General features: G+C 55.7%; 3 protein-coding genes across 4 annotated transcripts; 1 reads left to right on the forward strand and 2 right to left on the reverse strand.

Moving 5' to 3' along the window:
• Positions 1–275: 275 nt before the first annotated feature.
• Positions 276–15,367, forward strand: ADCY4 (adenylate cyclase 4). The gene is made up of 26 exons (XM_012756052.2): positions 276–424; positions 733–917; positions 2,260–2,457; positions 2,566–2,727; positions 3,321–3,470; positions 4,252–4,400; positions 4,477–4,588; positions 5,284–5,411; positions 5,571–5,729; positions 5,986–6,118; positions 6,308–6,481; positions 8,332–8,375; positions 8,512–8,598; positions 8,767–8,836; positions 9,154–9,251; positions 10,184–10,268; positions 10,374–10,511; positions 11,092–11,202; positions 11,426–11,610; positions 11,818–11,902; positions 12,322–12,480; positions 13,893–14,039; positions 14,294–14,401; positions 14,518–14,632; positions 14,955–15,079; positions 15,165–15,367. The coding sequence occupies exons 2-26, from the start codon at positions 759–761 to the stop codon at positions 15,315–15,317; spliced, it is 3,234 nt and encodes a 1,077-aa protein (XP_012611506.1). The 5' UTR covers positions 276–424; positions 733–758; the 3' UTR covers positions 15,318–15,367.
• Positions 15,368–15,658: 291 nt separating this feature from the next.
• LTB4R (leukotriene B4 receptor) lies at positions 15,659–18,779 on the reverse strand. Of its 2 annotated transcripts, none has more exons than XM_012756060.3 (2): positions 18,531–18,779; positions 15,659–17,920 (listed from the first exon to the last, which is right to left on the reverse strand). In XM_012756060.3, the coding sequence occupies exon 2, from the start codon at positions 17,909–17,911 to the stop codon at positions 16,871–16,873; it is 1,041 nt and encodes a 346-aa protein (XP_012611514.1). In that variant the 5' UTR covers positions 17,912–17,920; positions 18,531–18,779; the 3' UTR covers positions 15,659–16,870. The 2 variants fall into 2 exon arrangements, with proteins under 2 accessions (XP_012611514.1, XP_012611513.1); XM_012756059.2 differs by having other exon boundaries at positions 18,527–18,777.
• A 2,439-nt stretch (positions 18,780–21,218) lies between these two features.
• LTB4R2 (leukotriene B4 receptor 2) lies at positions 21,219–25,724 on the reverse strand. The gene is made up of 3 exons (XM_012756046.3): positions 25,601–25,724; positions 22,964–23,058; positions 21,219–22,592 (listed from the first exon to the last, which is right to left on the reverse strand). Exons 1-3 carry the CDS (start codon positions 25,661–25,663, stop codon positions 21,506–21,508), a joined length of 1,245 nt encoding a protein of 414 aa, XP_012611500.2. The 5' UTR covers positions 25,664–25,724; the 3' UTR covers positions 21,219–21,505.
• Between the last annotated feature and the right edge of the window lie 3 nt (positions 25,725–25,727).

Raw genomic sequence — 25,727 nt, forward strand, 5'->3', positions numbered from 1 at the left:
GCATTGGCACTAGGACCCACACTCTTCCCTACATTCCGGCAGGGCTGAAGCCCTGCCTCAGAGTCCCTACATCCAAACGTTCTGCCCCCGTGCTGGCACTTCCCATTTGGTCCACCCTAACTCACCCCTTCGTGTCTCTCCCACGGTCCACCGTCCCCTTCCTTGGGAACACCAAAAGTGTGAGGCAACGGTATTAGGAGAGACAGTCTGAGTGGGGGAGGAGGCCAGGGGAGTCTGGCTCGGCACGGGAAGGGGCTGGGCAGTCTCATCGAGGAAGTGGGAGGGGGCCAGCGGCGCCGCGAGGGAAGAGCCCGTCTCCAGGGGCTCTGAGCCACTAGCTTAGCGTCAGCGTGACTCTGCATCCAGTCCCCCCTGGGCTCCCTCGCCGGCCCCAGCCCACTCAGCTGCGGCAGCATCGCGGGCAGTGAGTTTGGGGGCCGGGGGGAACCCAGGGCTCCTATGCATCAACCCCAAGTCCCGTTCCCCTGGCGATGAGGCTTTTGCTAGGGCACCTCGGCAGTCTGGGTTGGAGGGAAGAGGAGGGAAGGATCGAAGAGTCCCCCCCACCCCACCCCACCAGCTAGAAGCGGGCTGGGAGGCGACAGGGAATGCCTGGAAGGAGACTGGATTGCCAAGAGGTTGGGGGCGCTGGGTGAATGTGGCTTGGAGCAAGTGAGGCTCAGTGGGGCCTCCTGGGTCGCAGGAGGTAACCTGGTGCCCGGCCGTCCCCAGCCCTGGGGATCGGGGCGGGGGAGACCATGGCCCGCCTCTTCAGCCCCCGGCCGCCCCCCAGCGAAGACCTCTTCTACGAGACCTACTACAGCCTGAGCCAGCAGTACCCGCTGCTGCTACTGCTGCTGGTGATCGTGCTCTGCGCGCTCCTGGCGCTGCTCGCCGTCGCCTGGGCCACCGGCAGGGTGAGCCGCGCCTCTGGTGCGGGACCTCCTCCTGGGCCTCCTCTCTGCTGCGGGGTCGCGGGAGGGCACTGCCTGGGCGCATTTTCGGGGTTGGGATTTGTGGGGTCTTCTTTTCCTTGTGTTTTCTTTGCTGGGAGCCGAGAAACAGGCGTTGAGCTCTACTACGAACTGTATTGACCCAGGGCAAGTCACTTCACCCTTCTGGGCCTTAGTCACGGGTCTGCATAGAGAGGTAGCTGAGTCCTGGATCCTTCTCTTTGCTGTCTGCGTTCTGACAGACCTTGGGAGCTTCTGTGGTCTACTGGTTCTACAATAAATCCATCACCGGATTTTCCAATTTTCCAGAGGGGAAATTCTACTAAGGCCCTGGGGAAATTCATTTCCTGGTTTTCTCTCCCTTTTTAGGGGATGTGGGGCAGACAAACCCTATAGACTCCCAGAAGGCGCCTCTCTCTCTGTCTCTGTCTCTGTCTCTCTCTCTCTCTCTGTCTCTCTCTCTCTCTCTCTCTCTTCTTTAGCATACAATAAACCCATTTCCAGTTTCTGTTTGGGGAGGAAGGGGGTCTTCATTTCTGGAAATAGCCTGCTCCGGGTTTTCTTTTTACTGCTTGGAGGCAAGGTGGGAAAATCGCCGGGCGCGGCCTATCCTTGTTGCTCCACCTCGAAGTCCGGGAAGAGGTGTGGACAAAGGGTGGGGACAGCGGTGACACTGAGGAGCTGAGGCAGGTGGCGAGATCGCAACCCTTACCCGCGAGGGAAGTGCGGGGCGCTGCGGGGCCAGGCGCCCCCTGCTGCCCGAGTGCTGCTTTGCGCCGCTCTCGAAGCTTCTAGCCACAGGCTCCGGGGACCGGGAATATCCCTAGCACATTGGCCAGATTTGGAGACATTCATCCCAAAGTGCCTTCTGTAAGATAGGATCTTTCGCTTGCTTCAGGACCCCAGGCTGGTACTATGATTCCCGTTTGACAGATGAGAAAACTGAGGCTCAGAACGGTCATAGATTGACAAATAGCCCATACCGGGAGGGAGCCAGGTCTTCTCGGTAGATGTCCCCGGCAGGCTCGGCCTTCGTGGCTGTATACAAGTAAGACACCAGGTTGAGCCATACGAGACCGCCAACTCTGGATAAAAGCAGTAGAACATAGGCAATTTCAAAAGGTTCAACCTAATATGAATGGCAAGCGGAAGTGCGCTGCCTCATTTTCGTACTTGAATTTGAGACTTTTCAGACCTGGGCCGAGGGGCTGCCAGCTCTTCCTCTACCTAGTTCGTTCCTCCTCGTGGTGGGCGAGCTCCTCAAGCTCCCCATCACGGCCCTGGCTCACGCACCCCTTCCCCACAGGAGCTGGCCTCAGACCCCAGCTTCCTGACCACCGTGCTGTGCGCGCTGGGCGGCTTCTTGTTGCTGCTGGGCCTCGCTTCCCGCGAGCAGCGACTGCAGCGCTGGACGCGTCCCCTGTCCGGCCTGGTGTGGGCCGCGCTGCTCGCGCTGGGCCACGGCTTCCTGTTCACTGAGGGTGTGGTGAGCGCCTGGGACCAGGTGAGGGGGCAGCAGGCGAAGAGGGGGTGGGGATGCCCCCAGCCTCCAACCTGCACCAGGCCATGAGCAGCACGATGCAGGCCTTCAGCTTCCTGTGCCCCGCTCCAGGTGTCCTTTTTTCTCTTCGTCATCTTCACCGTGTATGCCATGCTGCCCTTGGGCATGCGGGACGCTGTGGTCGCGGGCCTGGCCTCGTCGCTCTCGCATCTGCTGGTCCTTGGGCTGTACCTTGGACCTCAGCCGGACTCCCGGCCTGCACTGCTACCGCAGGTGAACACAAAGTAGCACAGGCTGCGCCCAGGGCGGGCTCTGCTGCGCGCTAGTAGGTTCCTCTGGGAGCGAGGGGGTTGCTGAGCTGTGACGACTCCAAGAAACGCCGGACGTGGGACAGAAACACAGACCCACAGTGCCCTTGTGGAGCTGTTAGTGCGATGCCTACTGATACCAGAAGAGGGTTCTGGGCCCACAGGGAAGGGAGTCGTGGTTTGCTTGGGGATCAGAGAGGTGGCAACAGATGTGGAGGATGGAAAATCGGAGCTTGAGTAGTTTCGGGTGAGGGCGTGGGGGTGGGAGGTAAGGATAGTGGGGTGGTAGTCCAGATGAGAAACAGAAACCTAAGCTCACGCTGCAAGGTTTCTAGACCTAAGAGGCGGTGTTGGCGCCGCAGCCCAGCCTGGAGCAGGAAGCGTGGGGAAGGCGAACCGCCTCTGTGGATCCCACGTGTGCGTGGCACCACTTGTCCTGCAACACTTAGGTCTCTAACTGTAAAGCCCAGTTCTTTCCAGCTGGTCTTTGAGCTACCCCACAGCCATCCCCAACCCCATGTGGGTCCGGCACCCTCTGAGACTGGCGCTCACCCACAGCTGGCAGCAAACGCGGTGCTGTTCCTGAGCGGGAACGCGGTGGGAGCGTACCACAAGGCGCTGATGGAGCGCGCGCTGCGCGCCACCTTCCGGGAGGCGCTCAGCTCCCTGCACTCGCGCCGGCGCCTGGACACCGAGAAGAAGCACCAGGTCAGCCCTGCCTAGGAGGCCAGTCCGGACCAGTGCTCCCAGAGAGAGTTGTTTAGATTACATAATGGGGCTTCTTCACAAGCTGAGTGGCTTTGGGCAGGTCCTTTGACCTTCTCTTTCCTCTTTTGTAAAAAATGTGGCTCTTGGCCGGGCGTGGTGGCTCACGCCTGTAATCCTAGCACTTTGGGAGGCCGGGGCGGGCGGATTGTTCAAGGTCAGGAGTTCGGAACCATCCTGAGCGAGACCCCGTCTCTACCAAAAATAGAAATAAATTAATTGACCAACTAAAAATATATATACAAAAAATTAGCCGGGCATGGTGGCGCATGCCTGTAGTCCCAGCTACTCGGGAGGCTGAGGCAGTAGGATCGCTGAGCCCCGGAGATTGAGGGTGCTGTGAACTAGGCTGATGCCACGGCACTCACTCTAGCCTGGGCAACAAAGTGAGACTCTGTCTCAAAAAAAAAAAAAAAAAATGTGGCTCTTGCCCACCTTGGGAGGTTTTTGTGAGGTTCCAATAAACTGAGGCTTACGAAGGCAATTTAGAACATTATGATATTAAGGGAAGAGCTCTCATTCAGGAGTCGGTACTGGGGTTCAGTCCCAAAAGGTGATCAGCGCAGGATGGGGTGATGGAGCCCTGCTGTGCAAACACAGGACCTAGGGGAGCAGCCTGAAGAGCACTCCAGGGTGGGGCAGTGTGGGCTCCTGAGTGGTCTGGGGGCTGGGGATCCTCACTTTAGGGTGCAGGAGGGTTGGTGCTCATAGTGACCTCCTCCAGGAACACCTACTCCTGTCCATCCTTCCTGCGTACCTGGCCCGAGAGATGAAGGCAGAGATCATGGCACGGCTGCAGGCGGGACAGGGGTCACGGCCAGAGAGCACCAACAATTTCCACAGCCTCTACGTCAAGAGGCACCAGGGAGTCAGGTATGAGGAAGGATGGCTGCAGGGGAGGGCCCTGTGGGCTGAGACGCTGGCCCCACTGACAGCCTGCTGTGTGCAGCGTGTTGTATGCTGACATCGTTGGCTTCACGCGGCTGGCCAGTGAGTGCTCCCCTAAGGAACTGGTGCTCATGCTCAACGAGCTCTTTGGCAAGTTCGACCAGATCGCCAAGGTAAGAGGGTACCTCCCTCCCCAAGCTCCCCTCAAACATCCCATCCTAGGGAGCCCTTTCCAAGGGAAACTCCTGCCTACTCCATAGTCCATGCGGGCTCCCAGATACTCCAGCAGAAGAAGCCCTTTCAAACATGCCCAGTCATAAGGCTGTTCATCACATACCCCAAACCTGGAGAGAATTCTCAACACCTCTACAGATTTCCCAACCAAAATGCTCCCAAATATGCTCAGAACCCCAACATATGTGTCTCTGGACACTACAACCAGATCTAGAGAGATGTTTTGATGCTCTATCCTTGGGAGGCCCTTCCAAGAGAAATTTACACAACCCAGCCCAGCACCCTGCTCAGGTCCCAGGGATGCCCCCAGACAACAAATTATTGGATCTCCCTCTAAGCCCTCAATGCTAAGGCTGCTTCCACATGCCCACATCTGGGCACACCCTACACATGCCCAAACTGGGAAGAGCAACAGACATCCCAGCCCTTGGGAAACCCTCCTGAGACAGAGATCTGCATGGGAAACCTCTGTCAGCCCCAGGTCAAGTGAAGGGGGTCCCTAGATCTGACCTAGACACTTGCAACCTTGGAAGTTCTTTGGGAATACCACACTCGCTCCCCACTTTCCCCAACTCCCTCCTACTCCTCTGGCCTCTAACCAGGTTCTCCTACACACCCACACACACATTCCCAGGAACACGAATGCATGCGGATCAAGATCCTGGGGGACTGTTACTACTGTGTCTCTGGGCTGCCGCTCTCGCTGCCGGACCACGCCATCAACTGCGTGCGCATGGGGCTGGACATGTGCCGAGCCATCAGGTCAGCTTGCGGGGCCGGGGGCGGGCAGGAGGAATGCAGAGGATGGATGTGGCATGTGGTGGCGGCAGGCTGGTGAAAGACATTCTTGAAAGAAGGAGGGGTGTGGCACAGGAAGGGCTGAGGACAGGACTCAGATCGTCCCACGCCTACTCTGCTCAGGAAACTGCGTGCAGCCACTGGAGTGGACATCAACATGCGCGTGGGCGTGCACTCTGGCAGCGTGCTCTGCGGAGTCATTGGGCTGCAGAAGTGGCAGTATGATGTATGGTCCCACGACGTCACACTGGCCAACCACATGGAGGCAGGTGGCGTACCAGGGTGAGACCTGGGCCCTCGGTGGTTACAGCAGGAAGCCAACCAGGCAGCCCACATGCCGCCACCCTTTTCTCAGTTCCTTAAGATGGACACGATCCCATGTGGGGCTCAGGGAGATTCTGGGGTGCAGGGAGAGGAGCTGGGAGGCACCTCCTGTAACACGGGGCCTTTCTTGAAGTCAGACCTCCAGGAATGATCTTAGAGAGAAATGACAGGTTTGGAGGCCTTCCTGCTGACTCCCACTGCCCACTCCTTGCAGACGAGTGCACATCACAGGGGCCACCCTGGCCCTGCTGGCAGGGGCTTATGCTGTGGAGGATGCAGGCACGGAACACCGGGACCCATACCTTCGGGAACTAGGGGAGCCAACCTACCTGGTCATCGATCCCCGGGTAAAAGCTCAGCCTGCCCCCCAGGGGCTGGCCCATGCAAACCACTCCACAGCCAACAGGCTTGATCTCTCCTGTGCCAGAGATTGAGTTCCTGGGTCCTAGTGGGGGTTGGGGACAGAAGCCTCAAAGGGGTTTGAGGAGAATGGGAAATTGTCTGTGATCCTGACTCTCAGCCCTCGTGTGCCCCAGGCCAAGGAGGAGGATGAGAAGGGCACTGCAGGAGGGTTGCTGTCCTCTCTTGAGGGCCCCAAGCTGCGCCCATCACTACTGATGACCCGCTACCTGGAGTCCTGGGGTGCCGCCAAGCCTTTTGCCCACCTGAGCCATGTAGACAGCCCTGTGAGCACCTCCACCCCTCTCCCGGTATGTGTACGTTCATTGCAAGCTCCAGAGTTTAGGTAACCCCGCTCTTGTCCTCAGGCATACTCCCAGCCTCCTCTACCCCCACCATCAGTGAGTCATTCAATAATTTGCAACATCCTAAGGTCCTGAACTGTCTAGTCACCCTAGTCACTGGTTCAGGCCCCTGCTTGCCCTTCCTTCTAGATAAAGAGCAGAGATCACGGCTGTCCAAACTGACCTCAGAGAAGTTTCGGGATCCCCATAGACACCATGTCCATTGCTTGCAGCCTCCACTCAGAGAGCCCCTTCCCCTGACAATACAAAGGCAGTAGACCCCACTTCCTCCCGACTCTGACTCCAGTGCTGCATTCCCATGCCCCGGCAATGTCTCTGTTTAGCTCAATTCCTGCAACTGCATGCTCTCTTCCTCAGTCCCCCCAACACTGGGGAGTGGAGGGAGCTGTTGGCAGCAGTGGTTCCAGAAAGTACTTAATCCCAAGCCTTACCATGGGGCGGGGAAGAGGTCAGAAGGGTTCCACTGGCAAGAGGGAGAAGAAGGAAAGCACCACGGCCAAGAAGACTTTTGCAGGATGAGACTCCAGGGTGGGGGTGGAGTGGCGTGTGGGGTTTGCTATGACGACCTTGACCTCGGGTGCAGCTCCCGTGGTAGGCATGCCCGCCAGGGCCCATGCTAGACTTCCTGCCATTCGTCACTGGTGTGCAGGCTAGGAAGTATCAGGACGGAGGAGCGGGACCCCTTGTTCAAGAGTATATCCTGAGGCAGGACCTTACCAGCCCAGAAAGTCACTTCTCAGCTCCTGAAGTTCCAGGGGCTCAGTGAAATGTTAGAAATCCTGAGAATCACCACCAGCTTACTCTTAGATAATGGGGAACTTCGAGCGGTGGGGCATTGTTTGTGCTGGTGTGTACCATTCGTCCTTTCCTTCCTTCCGCATTTTTTTGAATACCTACTCTGTGGCAAGCAATAGGCTATAGCAATGAATAAGATGTTTCCCATCTTCAAATAGCTTACAGATGTTGGGGAGCAGGTAGGTAGTTTGAAAAAATTAGTCCCAGACATAGATGCATAGATGAGCCCAAATCTAGAACTTACCATTCCCTCTCAGTATGTCTCTCTCCCTCTCCCATGCACCAGGTTTCGGTTTGGGGGTTGAAGTGACCCTGTGACTCTGCCCCCTTCACATGAGCCAAGGGGAGGAGGGAGGAATGGTCACTATGCTTCTTGTGCTAGACAGCGGCCCGCAAAGCTTCATTCTCTCGGTTGCTCTATCTGCCTGCTCCTTTCCTTTCTCTACATACACTGTGTTCATTTTGGTGGAGAGAACGACTATAGTCAGGTTTATTTCCCTTCCTCTTCCCCTTTCTTCTCCATTCTTCGGTCATCTGCCCCCACTACCTCCCGGCCCAGCACGGTTGACCTCAGGAGAGATAAGAGAGACAGGAGTCAGAATGTTCTGCATTGTTACTTCAACTTAAACTAACAAGGATTTTTTGGGCGTCCAAGGGTGATGGGAAAGTCCTGCGTTTGGACTGTGTGCAGCCGTAAGGGAAGGTGGGGCAAAGAAGGCACAGGCCACTATAGAAGACGGAGTGGCCCAGTAAGTGACAGAAACTATGAGGAAATAAAGGGCAGAAAGACCCTGAGGTCTAAAGAGTCTGGAGGACCCTTGAAGGAGGAAATGGGGTTTGAACTTCCCCTTCAAGGGCAGTTGGGAATTGGGAGAGAAAGAGAGACAGAGAGAGAGGAACCCGCGCTGTGGAATGCGCATGTCAGGGACACAGTGCAGGTCACAGCCTGTTTCCCCCATGCGCAGCGCTCAACCCCACCCCACCCTGTGCTCTCCCAACAGGAGAAGGCCCTGGCTTCCTTCGGCCCCCAGTGGAGCCTGGACCGGTGAGGGGACCTGAGTGTGTCTGGCGGTGGGGACGTCTGGATGACCCACCTCCATCCCCCTGGGGGGCTGCTCCTGCAGGTAGCCCAGACCCCTTTGAGGGTCTCTGTGGTGACAGGCGTGGCTCTCACGGTGCAGGGCCCGCAGCCCCCGGGGACTGGACGATGAGCTGGACACTGGGGATGCCAAGTTCTTCCAGGTCATCGAACAGCTCAACTCTCAGAAGTAAGAAGAGCAAAGAGGGCGGGGAGGGCCGGGCGGGGCCTGGGGCTCACGGCAGAGGAGGGTGGCAGAGGAGGGCGGCGCTCCCTGAGGGCCTGGCCACCCCTCCTGCCCTGCCCTCCCCTGTCCTGCCCTCTCCTCTCTGTGCTCACGTCCCCCACTTCTCACCAGACAGTGGAAGCAGTCAAAGGACTTCAACCCGCTGACACTGTACTTCAGAGAGAAGGAGATGGAGAAAGAGGTGGCTGGTGGGGGTGGGGGGCACAAAAGGATTTCCCAGCTTTAGTCCTTGGCCCTGAGGAGGGCTCAGCCCTTGCAGTCTCCCCAGGTCTGCTCAGTCTGTGATCCTAGGGTGAGGAGTTTGTGCCTCTCTCCTAAAGTCTCCCTATAGCTTGAGTTACTGGGTGGTGGTGAGAGGCGGGAGCTGGTGGGGGCTACATGGAACTGACCTGGAGGGTGGGGTGGTGAGGCTGCGGAACCACCCTTGCCTGGAAGTGCCGCCTTTGAGATGAATCGCAGGCCTGGGGCCTTTCTATACCCCAACCTCCTCCCATGCAGTATCGACTGTCTGCACTTCCTGCCTTCAAATACTATGCAGCCTGCACCTTCCTGGTTTTTCTCTCCAACTTCATCATCCAGATGCTGGTGACAAACAGGTGAGGGAGGCCCTGGCTCTCACACGCTGATCACCTCGCCCCTCCTGACCCCAGACCCACACTCTCTTTCTTTACCTCCTTCCCCTTAGCTTCAGGCACTTTCGTATGGAGGGGGCGCTGTTCTGGGGAACCAGTGATAATCACAGCCCTCATCTTAATACTGGAATTTCTATACAACCTGAACATTTTCACATGCCTGTCTCTTTTGGTGCTAACAATATCCCCATGAAAGAGGTTTCCTTCTTGTTGAGAAACCCCCAAATCCCAGCAAATGAGTGAGCTTAAAAAGTAGGCCCTCATTCCTAGTCCACAGCTAGGAGTCCAAAACTCAGCCAGGTTAAAGAGCTTGGGCCTAAGCTGGGCATGATGGCTCACACCTGTAATCCTAGCACTCTGGGAGGCTGAGGCGGGAGTATGGCTTGAGGTCAGGAGTTTGAAATCAGCCTGAGCAAGAGTGAGACCCCCGTCTCTACTAAAAATAGAAAAATTAGCCAGGCATGATACTGCAATGCCTGTAGACCCAGGAGGCTGAGGCAGAAGGATTGCTTGAGCACAGGAGTTTGAGGTTGCTGGGAGCTAGGCTGATGCCACAGCACTCGGGCCTGGACAACAGAGTGAGACTCTGTCTCACAAAAAAGAAAAAAAAAATAGAGCTTGGGCCCAAAGTCCCAGAGAGTGGTCTGACACAGCCTCTGCCATTTATATGAGCCCCTACCCCTTACCTTCCTGGCCCTGTGCCACCCCAGCACTGCCCTAGACCCTTCAGCTTGCCCAAAGATCAGGACGTGATATCTTTTATCAGCCCAGACCCCAGGGGCAGCTGAGCTACCCCCCAGGATCCCTCCCTACTTCCCCTCCAGACCGCACACAGCACCTTCACAGCACACGGGGACCATGTGGCACTTCAAGGCCTCACTTTTGTCTCCCTTTAGGCCCCCAGCTCTGGCCATCACCTATAGCGTCACCTTCCTCCTCTTCCTCCTCCTCCTCTTCGTCTGCTTCTCAGAGCACCTGACGGTGAGATTGGCTGGGGGGTGAGAGTGGCAAGCGGAGCCCTGGCTGTGACCTGACCTGAAGAAGGCGCCCCAGCCCACAGCTAAGACGCCCACGCTTCCTCCACAGAGGTGTGTCCTGAAAGGCCCCAAGATGCTGCACTGGCTGCCTGCACTGTCTGGCCTGGTGGCCACACGACCAGGATTGCGAGTAGCCCTGGGCACTGCCACCATCCTCCTCGTCTTTGCCATGGCCATTACCAGCCTGGTGAGGACAGGGGGACCCCTATCCACCCCCATCAGGGCATGCTGGGCCTGCCAGGGACTGACAGGGAACCCCTAGATTTGGGAGAGCAGCTGGACTAAGGCCAGGGGATGCTAGAAATGTTGTACAGGCAGAAAGAAAAAAAAATTAGTCACCCACGATCTACCATCTAAGCCTAATTATATCTAGTAACATTTTGGTGGATGTCCTTCCTGTCTTTTTTCTGTGTAAGCAGGTATTTATTACTTAGGTTGCTTGGCTGATTTTTCAGAACTTAGAATCATTTCTAGAATCCCAACCCTAGAAGGCACCTAGGAATCATCCCTCAGCCAAGCTGCAGAAGAGGAAGCTAAGGCCCGGAGAGGTTAAGTGGCTGCTAAGAACTCACATGGTGGATCCCTGGCAGACTAGTTCTCTCAACACGCCTCCCTCAACCCCTCCTGCCCCCTACCAACCAGAAATAGTGAAATCCACCCCTTTGGATGAGTCTGACCCTGACTCGTCCCTGGGTCGGCCAAACCCAGCACAAGCCACATTGTGCCCCAGCAGCTGCCTGCCCCTCAGCTCCACATCTCCTCTGCAGTTCTTCTTCCCAGCATCGTTGGACTGCCCTTTCCGGACTCGCAATGTGTCCTCCATGACCTTCAACCTCTCCTGGGAGCTCCCGGGGTCCCTGCCTCTCATCAGCGTCCCGGTGAGTGCTCCTACGCAGCCCTGAGCCCCCTTCTCCAGGTCCTTCCTCAGCTCCCCACCTACCTCCTTGGTTGAAGAACACGCCATCCTGTGGATTAGGACAGACAACCTAAGTCACACCCAGTGTATGTTTGTGTGTAGGACACCCCCCTGTTCCCCAGGCAGGACCTGGGCCAGGGAGGGATAGACCCTCAGTGTCCTGACCCTCTTGCCTGTCCCCGCAGTACTCCATGCACTGCTGCGTGCTGGGCTTCCTCTCCTGCTCCCTCTTCCTGCACATGAGCTTCGAACTGAAGCTGCTGCTGCTCCTGCTCTGGCTGGTGGCCTCCTGCTCCATCTTCCTGCACTCCCACGCCTGGCTGTCCGACTGCCTCATCGCCCGCCTCTATCTGGGCCCCTTGGACTCCAGGTGTGCATGGCCGCTGGACAGAGGTGCCCGGGCCCTCTGGGACAGGGGTGAGATGGGACATGGCAGAGTTGTCCTCACCTCACTGACCTGAACCACCCACAGGACAAAGTGGGAAGGAGGCTGAGGCCTTCATGGGTACTAAGGGGAGGGAGGAGGTCATCGGGAAGGGGCAGAGTGACAGGCAACCCCAATCCATGGGCCCCTCAGGCCGGGAGTGCTGAAGGAGCCCAAACTGATGGGAGCTATGTCCTTCTTCATCTTCTTCTTTACCCTCCTTGTCCTGGCTCGGCAGGTAAGTCACCCAGCTCAGCCCTCTAGGGCCTCCCTATGAGTGGTGAGGCTGGGGTCCCCATATTTGTGACTTGGTCTCTCTCATCTCCAGGGTTGAGGCCAAACTGGGAGCTTCCAAGAGAGGCTTCCTGCTCCCTTTCTTTCTACTTCACTCCCCAAGGGGAGTGCCCTCAAGTTCTCCCACCCCCAATCTGGGAAAGCCCATGCTTAGAAAACACCTGCCACCAATTCTGTGCCCCTGGTTTGCATATAGTTTCAAGGGTAGTCTCTTCTCCGAGGACAGCTGTGCCTTAAGCCTATCTCTAAACTGGAGGTGGGGGTGGGGATGGTTTCAGGCATGGTGGAGTGGGGGGAATGAACACTCAGGAGCTGGGGCCTCCCCTGCACCGTGTCCCCCCATGCCTCCCTGGTGACCCCCAGAATGAGTATTACTGCCGCCTGGACTTCCTGTGGAAGAAGAAGCTGAGGCAGGAGCGGGAGGAGACAGAGACAATGGAGAACCTGACTCGGCTGCTCTTGGAGAACGTGCTCCCTGCACACGTGGCCCCCCAGTTCATTGGCCAGAACCGGCGCAACGAGGTGACTCCCGAGCCCCGATGCCATAGGGACTAATTTCTGATGGAAGTCTCAGCCCCTGGCCCATCCTCCCTGGACTCCCCCACAGTGGGTCGTCCAAGCCTTTGTCCCTGTCAGGTGTCTTTGTTTTCACAAGGTCTCAGGCTCTGTCTTTGCACAGAATTTCTGCATTTCCAATTCTTACTTGGAAGGAGTGTCTTCACTAACTCACTGCCATGCCTCCCAGAAGCTTAGTCAAGTGTTGATGGGAGTTGTCTGGAAGATACCTGTCCACCTGTCTCTGTAGACCTGCACTATCTAATATGGTAGCCATTAACCATAGGTGACCATTTAAGTTTAAATTTTAATTAGTTTTAACAAAAATTCAGTTCCTCAGTTGGACTAGCCACATTTCAAGTGTTCAACAGCCACATGTAGCCACTGGCCACCATATTAGACAGCGCAGATAGAGAACATTGCCATCATTGCAGAAATGTCTGTTGGATGCTGCTGCTCTGATCCTCAAAAATCTTGCTCTAGTCAGACCATCAGAAAGTCACCCACATATTTGCACCATCTTATTTATACTACCACGCCTGGCCCTCCACTATGGAAACGGTCTTGGCCTATATTGAGGGGTATTAAAATAAACAGCTAAGGGGCTATTTCACAGCCTATTCCCCACCACCTGCTCTCCTCTTAAGATAAGGAGTAATTCCACTTCTGGTTTCTCCCCTTATAGACAAAGGGAATCTTGCAACTGATCCTGTTTTTCTCTTCGCTTTAGTTGCTAAAAATTTGGGAGCCAGAATAATCTAGGACTAACAAGGATTTCGTGGCACCCATTTTGTGAACTGGTCTGAGCCTAGTTTCAAGGGTAGTCTGTCTCCGAGGGCAGCTGCACCTTAAGCCTATCTCTAAACTGGAGGTGGGGGTGGGGCTGGTTTCAGGCATTGGGGGGGCAATGAACACTCTGGAGCTGGGGCTGTGAACCAACCTCAGATCTGATTGATCTGAGTCTATCTTTATTTTCTTACCCATATTTTCTCCTTGCCCTAAATTCCCTATTGTTGCTTTATTTTATCTTCCATGTTGCAGCTATCTTTGTAAGGTGACTTAACATCTTTCAGCAATAAGATAGGATTAGGATATAAAAATAATTCCCACTGACATAATCCCAGTTCTAGGAGTGACTCCCTTCTCATTGCCATCAGATGATCCTGACCAAGTCTCTGTCTCTCCTGGAATCACAATGAGATCCAATCTGGACTCCTGTGTCACATCCCTGGGGTTCTCTGGCCCTATTTCTCTCTCTCCCTCCCCAGCCCTCCTAAACAGGGGGACTGGGAGTGTGGACACAGAGAGGAGAACCTTGTGCCGCCCCAGAGGGGAGGAATGTGACATGCACCCCTCACCCCAGTCTCCTGCCCTCCCAGGACCTCTACCACCAGTCCTACGAGTGTGTTTGTGTCCTCTTCGCCTCGGTCCCAGAGTTCAAGGAGTTTTACTCTGAATCTGACATCAACCATGAGGGGCTAGAGTGTTTGCGGCTGCTCAATGAGATCATTGCTGATTTTGATGAGGTGACAACTCCAATGGTCTCTCAGACCCTATATCCTGGATTCTAGAATTTCTCACCAGTTCCTCCTTCCACTTTGCTTTCCTGGCCATGAGGCCAATCCTCCCCTCCCTCGCACCCCTCTCCTCCTCATCCCCCAGCTCTCCCCTCTCCAGCAACATGTCTGTCCTGCCCCCTTCCCAAAGGCCTGGGGCTGGGCTGCTGGGAGAGGGGAGGGAGAGAGCAAGAGAAACTGGGACAGGCCCCCTCTCTCTGCAGCTGCTCTCCAAGCCCAAGTTCAGTGGAGTGGAGAAGATCAAAACCATCTGCAGCACCTACATGGCAGCCACAGGCTTAAATGCCACCTCGGGACAGGATGCACAACAGGTATAGCAGCTCTTCCTTACCTACCGACCCTTCTCTGGGCTCTCACTGATGGGCCCCTAAGTGGGACTTATTTCTGTGCCCTCATTGGCCCATCCTGGGGGCGGTCCCATTGCCAGGACGCTGAGCGCAGCTGCAGCCACCTTGGCACCATGGTGGAATTTGCGGTGGCCCTGGGGTCTAAGCTGGACATCATCAACAAGCACTCCTTCAACAACTTCCGCCTGCGTGTGGGTGAGGACCCCCCCTGCCAGGGCAATCTGGCATCTCCTCACCTTTTCAAACTCTCCCCACTCCAAGTCCTTTGTTAGCTGCTCCCGGCTCATCCCTGGGCTCCCTTTCCTGACTCACTCCCTGGGATGGGGCATGAGGCTGCCGAGCCAGGAGCTGTGAGGCCCCTTCCCTAAGCCACACTCCTCCAGCCTTAGAGACCTCTTCTCTCCTCTAAAGCCCCCAGGCCCTTCTCTCTTCTCCCCAGTTCCTTGAGCCTCCTCTTTTCCTCTTCCTCCTCAAAGTTCCCCTCATCAGTGTCCCTCATTACCACACCCTTTATCAGGGTTGAACCACGGACCAGTAGTGGCCGGAGTGATTGGGGCCCAGAAACCACAATATGACATTTGGGGCAACACAGTGAATGTGGCCAGCCGCATGGAGAGTACAGGAGTCCTTGGCAAGATCCAAGTGAGAGAGCCACATTGGAGGTATGGGGGGAAGGGGGAGAAGAATGGGGCCACCCCCATACTTGCTCACACCCCTCCAATTGTAGGTGACTGAGGAGACAGCCTGGGCCCTGCAGTCCCTGGGCTACACCTGCTCCAGGCGGGGTGTCATCAAGGTCAAAGGCAAAGGGCAGCTCTGCACCTACTTCCTGAACACAGACTTGACACGAACTGGACCTCCCTCAGCCACCCTAGGCTGAGACCCCCAACCCCTCCAAGATCCTCAATAAAGAGATGTCAGAAGTTGCTGATATGGCTGTGGATCACCTTCTCCTTGCCCCTCAGCAGGATGGCTTTTTCCCAGGCCAGACTGAGAAAGTGTGTGTGTGTGTGTGTGTGTGTGTGTGTGTGTGTGTGTATGCTAGAAGGGAGTGATTCTTCTCACATGCTCAAAAAGAGGGCTGTCTCAGCCTCCCTGCCTGCCTGCCAACCTGATTCGAGTATTTTGTACACTTCAGAAGCATAAAGAATTTAGCCACATGACTCAAACAAGGATTTGTCCTTTCTTGTCCCCTACCCACAAATATTGGAATGGAATATCCAGGGGAATGCCATTTGACTTTTATTCATTCAACAAACACTAAATAAGCACATATTTTGTGCTTACTGTGCAGAATGGGCAAGAGGTCTGAAAATAATCTATCAGATCTCTCCTCCCAGTTTCAGCTGCTGTTCTCAGATTGGCCCACCCTGCTTTCCAGTAAGGACCTATAGATAGTTCGGGGTTCTCCTGCTCTCAGGCCCATCTCAGGCACCCCTGCTTCCTTTTGCATCCTTCCCCGCTGATGCTAATCTATTAAGTGGCTGTTATAGAATCGATGCGTCACTCTCGGGCTCATATTTTTGGGTCCATGGGAGATATCCTGACATCCTAGGTCTGTTGCAGATGTTGCACATGTATTTTTGTTTTTGCTCTCCTAGTTGCTCTTTCATTTTTTTATGGGAAAGATACAAAAAGTACACTGCTGCCACTGCTACTGCCATCTTCCTAAAATCTGTCAGACCAGAGCTGGGCCAAGGTTCTCTAAGGTAACAGTCACTCCCAGGAAATAATAACACATCCCCCTCCTATGGGAATCTTTGTTTCCTAGGGCTGCCCATGGCCACATGTTGTAGGGACTGGCAGATGCCAATGTGCAGGCTTCTAGGGCATAAGATCTGGTAGCTTGGTCCTCAAGTGAAAGAGGAAGATTATTGGCAGGAAGTTGAAGTCATGGTAACAAGGATACTTATCACAGGCTTCAGGGAAGACCGTTCACAGTAGTGTTTTCTCAGAAGGTCTCTGAGTCACAGATTCCGGAGTGACAAACCTACATGCATGGTCTTCCTAGACAAGCTCCTTCAGGAGTCCATAAACTATGTTTTTCTAAGTATGATCTGCAGACCACCTACTTCAGAATCAAGGGAGGGAGGTTCTATGTCTGTCATTGTGTCCCTTCCAAAACTGTAAATCAGGGGAACTGAAGGATGTGACTCTCAGCTACTGATAGGGTCCCCATCAGGATGCCTGCAAGCACCCCCTGGCCTATAACACATGCCCCACTTACAGGGTTGACCTGATTTCAGACTTCAGTTTTAATGGTACAGCTACCCACAGGAGCCAGGCTGGAGCACGCTCTCATTCTGTCCTGGCTCGCCCCATCCCTCCCGCGTCCCCCGCCCCCAAGCCCCTGCTCCTCCTCCTGATACAGAAATGGGTCCGCCCAGAGTGAGGCACTACTCTGAGAGGGAAACGAGCATCCTTCCACCAGGCCTAGGTCAGTTCGCTTCCCTCGCCGGGCTCGGGCTCCGGAGAGGCGAGGGCGCCCTTCACGGTCTGGCCCAGGCTGCCCCCGCGGCGGGCGCTGGACCCCTCGGAGCCCGTGCCCTCCAGCAGCTTGGCGAGGAAGCCCACGCCTGCCGAGCGCAGCAGGCCGCCGCCGGCGCACGCGTACAGCACGGGGTTCACGCTGCTGCTCAGGAAGGCGAGCGCGATGAGCACTTTGCGGGCCAGGCTCAGCCGCTGCCCCACGGGCCCGGACCCCGCGGGCTGGCCGGCCAGCGCGCGGCCCGCCTCGGCCAAGTTCACCAGGTGGTAGGGCAGCCAGAAGGCCGCGAAGGCCAGGATGATGAGTGCCACCAGGCGGCCGGTGCGCCGGCTGCGGCGGAAGCGCCGAGCCCGTAGCCGCCGCCCGATGTCGGAGTAGCTAGCCACCACGGCCGTGAAGGGCAGCAGGAAGCCCGTGATGGCCTCGAAGAGCAGATGGAAGGCCATGTGGCTTTCGTTGGTGTACTTCGAAGTGCAGAACAGGCTCCTGTTGTTCGGTAACAAGATCACCTTGCGGTACGCGAGGACAGGTGTGGCCAGCAGAAAGGACACCACCCAGATGCCTGCCAGCACTCTCCTGGCAATCGTCTTGGTGCGCACCTTCTGGGACACAAAGGGGCGGGCCACCGCCAGCGAGCGGTCCAGACTCATGGCGGTGATCAGCAGCACGCTGGCGTACATGCTGACTCCGCAGATATAGTGGCACAGGCGGCAGCCAGCCAGTCCAAAGCTCCAGGTGCCTCGGGCCAGGAAGTGGAGGAAAAAGGGAGCAGTGAGCAAGACGGCCAGGTCGGCCAGGGCCAGGTTCAGCACCAGCAGGGCAGTGACGGAGCGCTTCCGCATCCTTTTCAGGATGCTCCACACCACAAAGCTGTTGCCAGGGAGCCCCACAGCCAGCGCCACCGACAGTAGGATGATAGCCAGCACAGGGATGAACATGACACTTAGTGAGGAGGTTGCTACAGGAGAGGTAGTGTTTGTTGCCATTGGAAAGACCTGGAGAGCAAGGGCGGACACACGCATGAGGGTAGAGGACCAAGGGTGTCCTGACACCCTGCACGCACCTAATCTGAGCACTCTGGTCTGTATCCAAGCTCAGCAGCATCAGAGGCGCCTCAGAAATATACTGCCCCCATCACTGCCTGGCCCCCTGTCTTAAGGGGTCTGGTTGAGTAGAAAGACTAATTTCCTAATTGGGCCATGGGGCCCCTTCCTGCTCACAGACCCAATTGCAAAATGCACAGTGGCGGCAGCAGCAGCATTTCCGGACCTTTTCAGCCTCTTTCCCTTAGGAGACCTGAAGCCCATAACCAGTCTGGGAGGCTTTCCTCACCAATTCTGCACTCTTGAAAAGCTAGCTCCTCTGTCCCCTCCCAGGCCCTTACCCCTCAGTCCCACTTCCTCCAGTCACCTACCTACTCTCCCCAGAGATGCCCAGGGTTCACCAGGAATAACAGTGATGGGGAGGAGTTCACGGACAGGCGACGAGGACAAATCCTTTCAATTCTTTTTACACTGGCCAAGCTTGCTTTGGAGATTCATTTGCACTTTCTCTCATGGCTACACCTGTCCCACCCCCACCCCCACTCCCAGGATACTTACTTACAAGCTTTTCCAGGGACTGGTTGGAAGCTGGTGCCAATCCCAGGGGCAGGGCAAAGTGGTATAGCCTATCCCTGGATCTGTCCCAGTGCCAGGGTCCTGGCCCTGGGTCTGGGTGCTGTCAGCCAAGTCGGCCAGAGAGGAAGTGCTACAAGGCAAGGGAGGCAGAAGACGCATCTTCCTGAGGGTGGGGCTGAAACCCCCACCCCTCCCTTCACTAGGAGGGGGAAAGTCTTTGTGTTCCAGAGCAGTTCATTGGGGAGGAGGACTCTTGAGGGGTGAGGCAAGATGAGAAGAGCCCAGGAAGGGGCAGCGAGAGAGGAAAAGGGGTGGGGGAAGTGAGTAGGCTAGGGTGTGGCCTCAAGATGCAGGTCTAGACTGGAGAATTGAACAAAGTAATGAATCGTATCATGTAAGAGAAGGAGAGCAGGAAACCAGAAAGAAGAAATGGGTTCAGATTGAGAGGCTAGAATACTGTTATCTTTATATCTTGTGTGAATAATGTAGATTTTTAGGTTAATAGGAAGTGTGGGTTAGAGCTGTAGATTCTGGGTCTGGGTTTGGGTTTGGTAACATCATGGTTTAAAGAGGGCACGTTGGTGAATGCTGAAGAGAGCAGCACTGTGCCTTTGGCTTCAGTTCAAGCCATGACATGGGTTGCAGGAAGAGGGCCATCTTCAGCACGCTCCATCCCGCTCCTTACTCCAATGGATTGGTTCCATTCAGGTCAACCAATTCTCCAAACTCTTTGGTAGAAGGCAAAATCCAGATGGTCTCCTTGGTATCACACAGAGTGCCAATTTCTTCCCTTTCCCCCAACCACTTGCCTTGCACTTGTCCATATGGTTACCCTGCCAGGTCTGGATTTAAGATCTGGGTGCTGGGCAAGGAGACTGGGAACCACCTCTCTCCTACCTTCCTATACCTACTGTCCAGTTCTCTTTTAGACACACAAAGAAGGTCAAGGCTAAGGTAGGCTTGGCTGAGCATGAGGAGTGGGAGTGAGGGGTCAGGAGCTGTGATGCCTCATGCCCGCCTGCCAAGAGGGAAAGTCAGGAATGTGAAAAGGTAAAAATCCCCAAAAGGGTCACTGTTCCCTTCCCTGTATGGAGAGACATCTCCTTTCCTTGAAGTCTCCTGCAGAAACTAAGAACTAAAGATTCCTTCCTTCAATCTGACCATGAGCTTTTTGGCTTCCCTTTCAACTCTGTCACTTCTCAGGAAAGATTCAGGGTGTAATGGTATTTGCTGAGGTCCCTCACCCTTTCCAGAGCCCCCTTTTTTGAGAAAAGCCAGAGCAACATTAACCCAGCAGCTGTCAAGAAGAGGATATGATGAAAAGAAATGGGCTGAAACCGCAGCAAGAACTGAAGGCAGAGTTGAGGAAGGGCTTTCTGGTCACACTGGGTGTGCAAGATGAAGAATATGTAACAGAGGAAGTTAGGGAACTTCTGCCCCAGCACACGAGGTTAGAAAGAAGCCCCCAAAGTCTGTGTTTGAAGACAGAAGCTTCCAGCTCAGAGTTCCAGGGGTCAACCAAAGGCCGCTACAGATAAAGGCTGGGTTATTTGTCAGGCGCAGTGACTCATGCCTGTAATCCTGGCGCTCTGGGAGGCTGAGGCGGGAGGATCATTTGAGGTCAGGAGTTCGAGACCAGCTGAGCAAGAGCGAGACCCCCATCTCTACTAAACATACAAAAATTAGCGGGGTGTGGTGGCACACACCTGTAGTCCCAGCTACTTATGAGGCTTAGACAGGAGGATTGCTTCAGCCCAGAAGTTTAAGGTTGCTGTGAGCTAGGTTGATGCCATGGCACTCTAGCCTGGGTGACAGAGCGAGACTCTGTCTCAAAAAAAGAAAAAAAGACTCGGTTGTCCTTGCCTCCTATCTCAAGCTGCTCCTCACCCCCATCCCTCAATGACCTATCTTCCCCCCACCCAGGACTAGGCACTCTAAGCATATACCCTGCTGCCCTAGCTCACAGCTATACTCCAATCCCAATTTTGGTGGCCCTGGCATGGCCTTGGGCACTGGATTCTCTTTGTTCTCTCTTGGCCTCTTCTAGGAGGAGTGTGAGAGCCTGGAGTGATGGTTAGGGTAACCATTTAGTGACCAACCATCTCAGGTTGCTGGGGGACTGATGGGGCTGGGACAATGCATTTTCAGTGCAAAAACTGGGAAAATCCTGGGCCAAGTGGGATGAGTTGGTCACCTTAGTGATCACATGTGTGTGCACATGGATCTCCCCTGAAAACAATCCCATTCTGCAGTCCCTTAATAAAACACATCAGGATCTAGAACAGTTTTCAGACTTAGAGGTAGAGTCCAAATGTGGGAGCTGAGTGCCTCTCTCCCACTGTGCCAACCACAAGACAGACAGGAAAACTTTCCTTTCAAACCCCACAGATTCACTTTCTCTTTCCAGACCCAGTTTCTTTCCCCAGGAGGCTCTTGTAGACCCAAGAATGTATCCCATTCCCGCCCCTCATGCAAGCCCCCATACCTTTCCTTCCTTTTTCTCTCTTCATTTCCAGAGTGGTTGTATGGGTTGGCCTGAAAGAATCAGGGCACTTGGCCTGGGGAGGCCAGGGCAAGATGCCACTGAAGGCTGGCACCGCCCAACCCTGGCCTGACCCAGCACAGAACTAGATGGCTTCAGTACAGCTCAGGCATGATGAACCACCAGAGGGAGCACACTTAAGCCATCATCTAATGGCTTCCTGGTGTATTTCACAATAATAGCTATTGGCAACAAGCAGCCCTGGCACATGGGTACATGCTAACCTGTAAGCACACAATAGTCAGTTAACATGGACCATCACCGCCGTCATAGTCCCTCAGCTTGGAGGAACCAGGCCTACCCAGGTGTATAACAACCCTGCCCAGCCAGACCCAAACTGCAGTCAGAGAAGGGTCCCCCAATGCTCAGGGGCAATGGAAAGGCATAAGGAGGAATAGGCCCAGTTGTAGTGTTTAGTGTCAAGGGTCCCATTCCTCACTGTCCCTCTCCATCCCTCCGCCGGGGTCCCCATTTCCCCTGCCCAGGCTGACCACTCTTAGCTGGGGAGTAGTGCGGAGTTCCATGGTCCCCTCCCTAGAACGGCCGCCCCCTCGGGCCTCCCCAGAGCCCTCAAAGAGCCGTGTGAGGAAACGGGGACCTGCTCGGGGCAGCAGATCCCCGGCGGTGAAGACATATAGCACCGGGTTGACGCTGGAGCTAAAGAAGGCCAAGGCCGTAGTTCCCGCCCGCGCCGCCTGGCCGGCCCCGCCAATCCTCGCCAAGGCCCCTTCCGGCGGAGCAAGCGCGGCGGCCGCCTGCAGAAGGTTGACCGCGTGGTAGGGCGCCCAAAGCACGCCGAAGGCGAGCACGATGGCGCTCACCAGCCGGCCCACCCGCTTCCCTTGCCGCCCGGAGCCCCAGCGGGCGCCCCGCAGCCGCGCCAGCGTCACGCTGTAGCAGCCGAGCGTCAGCCCAAAAGGAAGCACGAAGGCGGTCAGAGTCTCCAGGCTCAGGTGGGCGGCGGCGTGGGCCGGCGACGGGTGGCACAGCTGGCACACACGGCCCTTCCACAGGTGGCGGTAGACGGCAGCTGGGACGGCGAGCAACAGGGCGGCCAGCCAGACCGCGAGCAGCAGGCGGCGGGCCAGGGCCGGGCTGCGCAGCCGGGGCGCCAGGAAGGGGCGGGTGACGGCGAGGCAGCGCTGCAGGCTGAGCAGGCTGGTGAGCAGCACGCTGGCGTACATGCTGAGCGCGCACACGTAGTACACCGCCTTGCAGCCCGCCTGGCCCAGCGGCCAGGCCTGCCCGGTCAGGAAGGCCACGAAGACCGGCGTGAGCAGCAGCACCGCGCCGTCGGCCAGCGCCAAGTGCAGCACGAGCGTGGCCGCCAGCGGCCGCCCCCGTGCAGGCCGCCAGCCCGCCAAGCTCCACACTACGAAGCCGTTGCCAGGGAGCCCCAGCAGCGCCGCCAGCAGCAGGAAGACCGTGCCTGTGGCCCGCGAGGCCTTCCAGCTCAGCAGCGTCTCGTTCCCTGGGGGGTGGTAGCAGACCGACATCCTTCTTGGCCTACAGTGGGGTGGAGGGGCCACAGAAGGCATTCAGGGCTGGGCAGAAGCCCACGTTTTCTCCGACGCCCCGTGGGAAGGGACTGTGCCTCCCCCCTACCCCTTTCCTGCAGCCTGCCTCTCTTCTGTCTGGGAGCCTTGATTTCCTAAACTCAAATACTCCTTCTTGGAACTCAGATCCCCTGCTCCCAGTCAGCTGACTTCCCCCACGCCAGGCTCCTTCCCAGAGCCCCAGGTCCACACTCCAGGCTGTCACTATCTCCACCTCCACCCTTCTAGCCTGGCCCCTCCTTCTTTGTCCAGCCCCATTCCTTATACCTCAGGGCAAAAGTGAGTGGTGGGGAGCAAAGTGGCATGAGCAGCTCTACTTACGCAGCTGGGAGCACGCTGGGTTGGGGTTCTCCACGGGCCCTAGGAAGCTGAAAGGTGCAGCAGCAGTGGGTGAGGTGCCTACTCCTGTCCGGCGCCTGTCACATTTACAGAAGGTGAGGCGTGAATGGGGAGGGACAAGATGGGCTCACCCTGGGCCTTCCTGGGGCCCCTCCCTCACCCTACTCCTTCCCATCACTAACACGTCCAGGCGTGTGAAAGCCTGCCTCCCCAGGAAACAGGAGGGGAGTAGGAGCACTCTGCTGAATCCTGACCCTGGTCCTGCTTCTGTTCTCATCGCTCCCCTAGCTCTGACCCCAATCCTCCCAGCCCACCTCATGCACCACTGATGTTCCCTGGCCTTCTTGGCCTAGACACAGCAGAGGAGGTGACCTGAACTCATTCCCCCACCTGCTCTATCTTTGCCTGTTTCCAGCCTCCTTGTCCTGCTGAGCCACCCTTCTTCCTCAGCTCCTGGCCTGCCTCCTCCCATCTCTTGCTTTGGACCCAGTCCCAGTCACTCCACCCCCAGGGCTCTCACTGGGCTTTCAAATGTCAGCTTTTCCATGTGAGGCATGGTGCTAAGGTTTGGGGGGTGGGGAGGTAGGAATGAACAGAGGTATAAGGGGCTTATAACCTGGTTGGGGAGTTGTAACACACAACCTTGAAGAGACCACACTACCAGGCTGCACTAAGACATAAGAAAAGGTAAAATGGGCCGGGCGCGGTGGCTCACGCCTGTAATCCTAGCACTTTGGGAGGCCGAGGCGGGCGGATTGTTCGAGGTCAGGAGTTCGAAACCAGCCTGAGCGAGACCCTGTCTCTACCAAAAAATAGAAATAAATTAATTGACCAACTAAAAATATATATACAAAAAATTAGCCGGGCATGGTGGCGCATGCCTGTAGTCCCAGCTACTTGGGAGGCTGAGGCAGTAGGATCGCTGAGCCCCGGAGATTGAGGTTGCTGTGAGCCAGGCTGATGCCACGGCACTCACTCTAGCCTGGGCAACAAAGTGAGACTCTGTCTCAAAAAAAAAAAAGAAAAGGTACAATGGTAAAGACATACCGAGAAGCAGCCCTCTCTTCTTAAGAGGTCAGGCAAAGCTTGGAAATGAAGAGATTTGATAGAGGCAAGGAAATCAAGAGCTGGAGAAGGGAAAAGAAAGACCTCTGCCCAGTCAATAGCCGGAACTGGGGGTTCCTTGGGAACCAGGACACCAGCATATATCTTACTTTGGGTTCCTCCAAAGCAGAGCCTGAGTAAGGGCATGGGCATAGGTTATGCTGTATTTGGAAGATCAACTCAGGAAGCCAGAGTGAGGGAGCAGGGTAAGATAGGGAACAGGAAAGCCAACAAGAACATGTTTTTGAGTCCATTCATCAGGCGCTGGGAACCTCTGCCCAAGACAGAAGACTGGGGCTTGCCCCATTATTTGAGGATTATCTCAGGACATTAATGATTAATGCCCCATAACTTGCAGCCTGTACTTGTCAAGGGGTTGAGTGAGCTGCCAGAGTTTCTGATGATGCTTGTTCTGTCCCAGCTGAAGTTGCCCCAAAAGTGGTGGCAGGGGAATTCCCACAAGGGAGTGTCCCAAACTGTCCAGAGATGGGGCCAGTTGGGATTCCAAAGAAAGGAGCTCACATACAATGGGATCAGTCCAGAGCATTTATTTGGGGAACTTACAGAGTGAACTGCAGCAAATCCTCATGACAGTGAGAGATGTTTTACCTACGTATGTCCACAAAAACAGAATCAAGGTGTGGAGTTTATATATGAGGGTTTAAGGAGTTTGGATTAGAGTCAGGGTCAGTTTCTTTCTGTGTTTTGGGCAACAACCTAAACCCTAAACACCTTTATCAGTGCCTGGGAATGGTTAAAACCGTGGCTTGAGCTCAAGCCTGCAGGAGAAATGCAGCTGGCTGGGTCACAGGGCAATCAAGGCACTCTGTTTCTCACTCAGGACACAGAAAGTGAGGAAACTGGGGGACCCTGCAAGTCTCCTGGGCAGGAAAGCAGAAATTGTGCTCATTTGAGGGGTTCAATGTCAGTGAGAGTCTGAGCTTCCATGCAATTGTCCACCAAAGTTGCAACTGAAATCAGAGATGGGACACAGGGTGCCAAAACCTAACGCGTCCTGATGCCATCAAAAGACATTTCCTGCCCCACTCACATCTTCTTCATGCCCACTAATTGGCAAAGGAAAAAGGTGAGAGAGGTCACTACTTCCGTGTGGCTGAAGCAGACAGTTTCGGAGAATGAAGCCAGAGCAATGTTGCGCCAGCCCCTCCCCTCGACCAAGGAGGCAGGATCAGGTAAGCAGGAAGGCCAGGGTCCCAGACAGAACCCTGGTGACCCTAGATCAGGATCCATTCTCTCCTCACACCCCTCCCAAACACACTGACTTACCTCTGATTTTCCCCAAGCCCCGCCCACGCGCCCATCCAATTCCCCAACCTCAGCCCCGCCCCTTTCCCTAAAGCTGCAGCTCATAGCTTTTCCAGTAGGTGGCAGCACATACAGTGCAGCGCACATATAATGCCCCTTCTCAGAGGCTGAGAGCCAGAAACTGTTCCCAGATATTCCCTCCACAGAAATAAAAACACCAGACATCACATTCCATCCCTTTACACTTACCCATCCATTTACTCTCACAACACACGCCCTCACCAGAGACACATGCGCAAGCTCCTGTAGCATTTGCTGGACAGTTCTTCCTCCACGACCCCATTGAGCCCCTCCTCCCTCCCTCCCCTTGGACTTT

The sequence above is a fragment of the Microcebus murinus genome, chromosome 6 (genome assembly GCF_040939455.1).
Source record: "Microcebus murinus isolate Inina chromosome 6, M.murinus_Inina_mat1.0, whole genome shotgun sequence".
NCBI lineage: Eukaryota > Metazoa > Chordata > Mammalia > Primates > Cheirogaleidae > Microcebus > Microcebus murinus.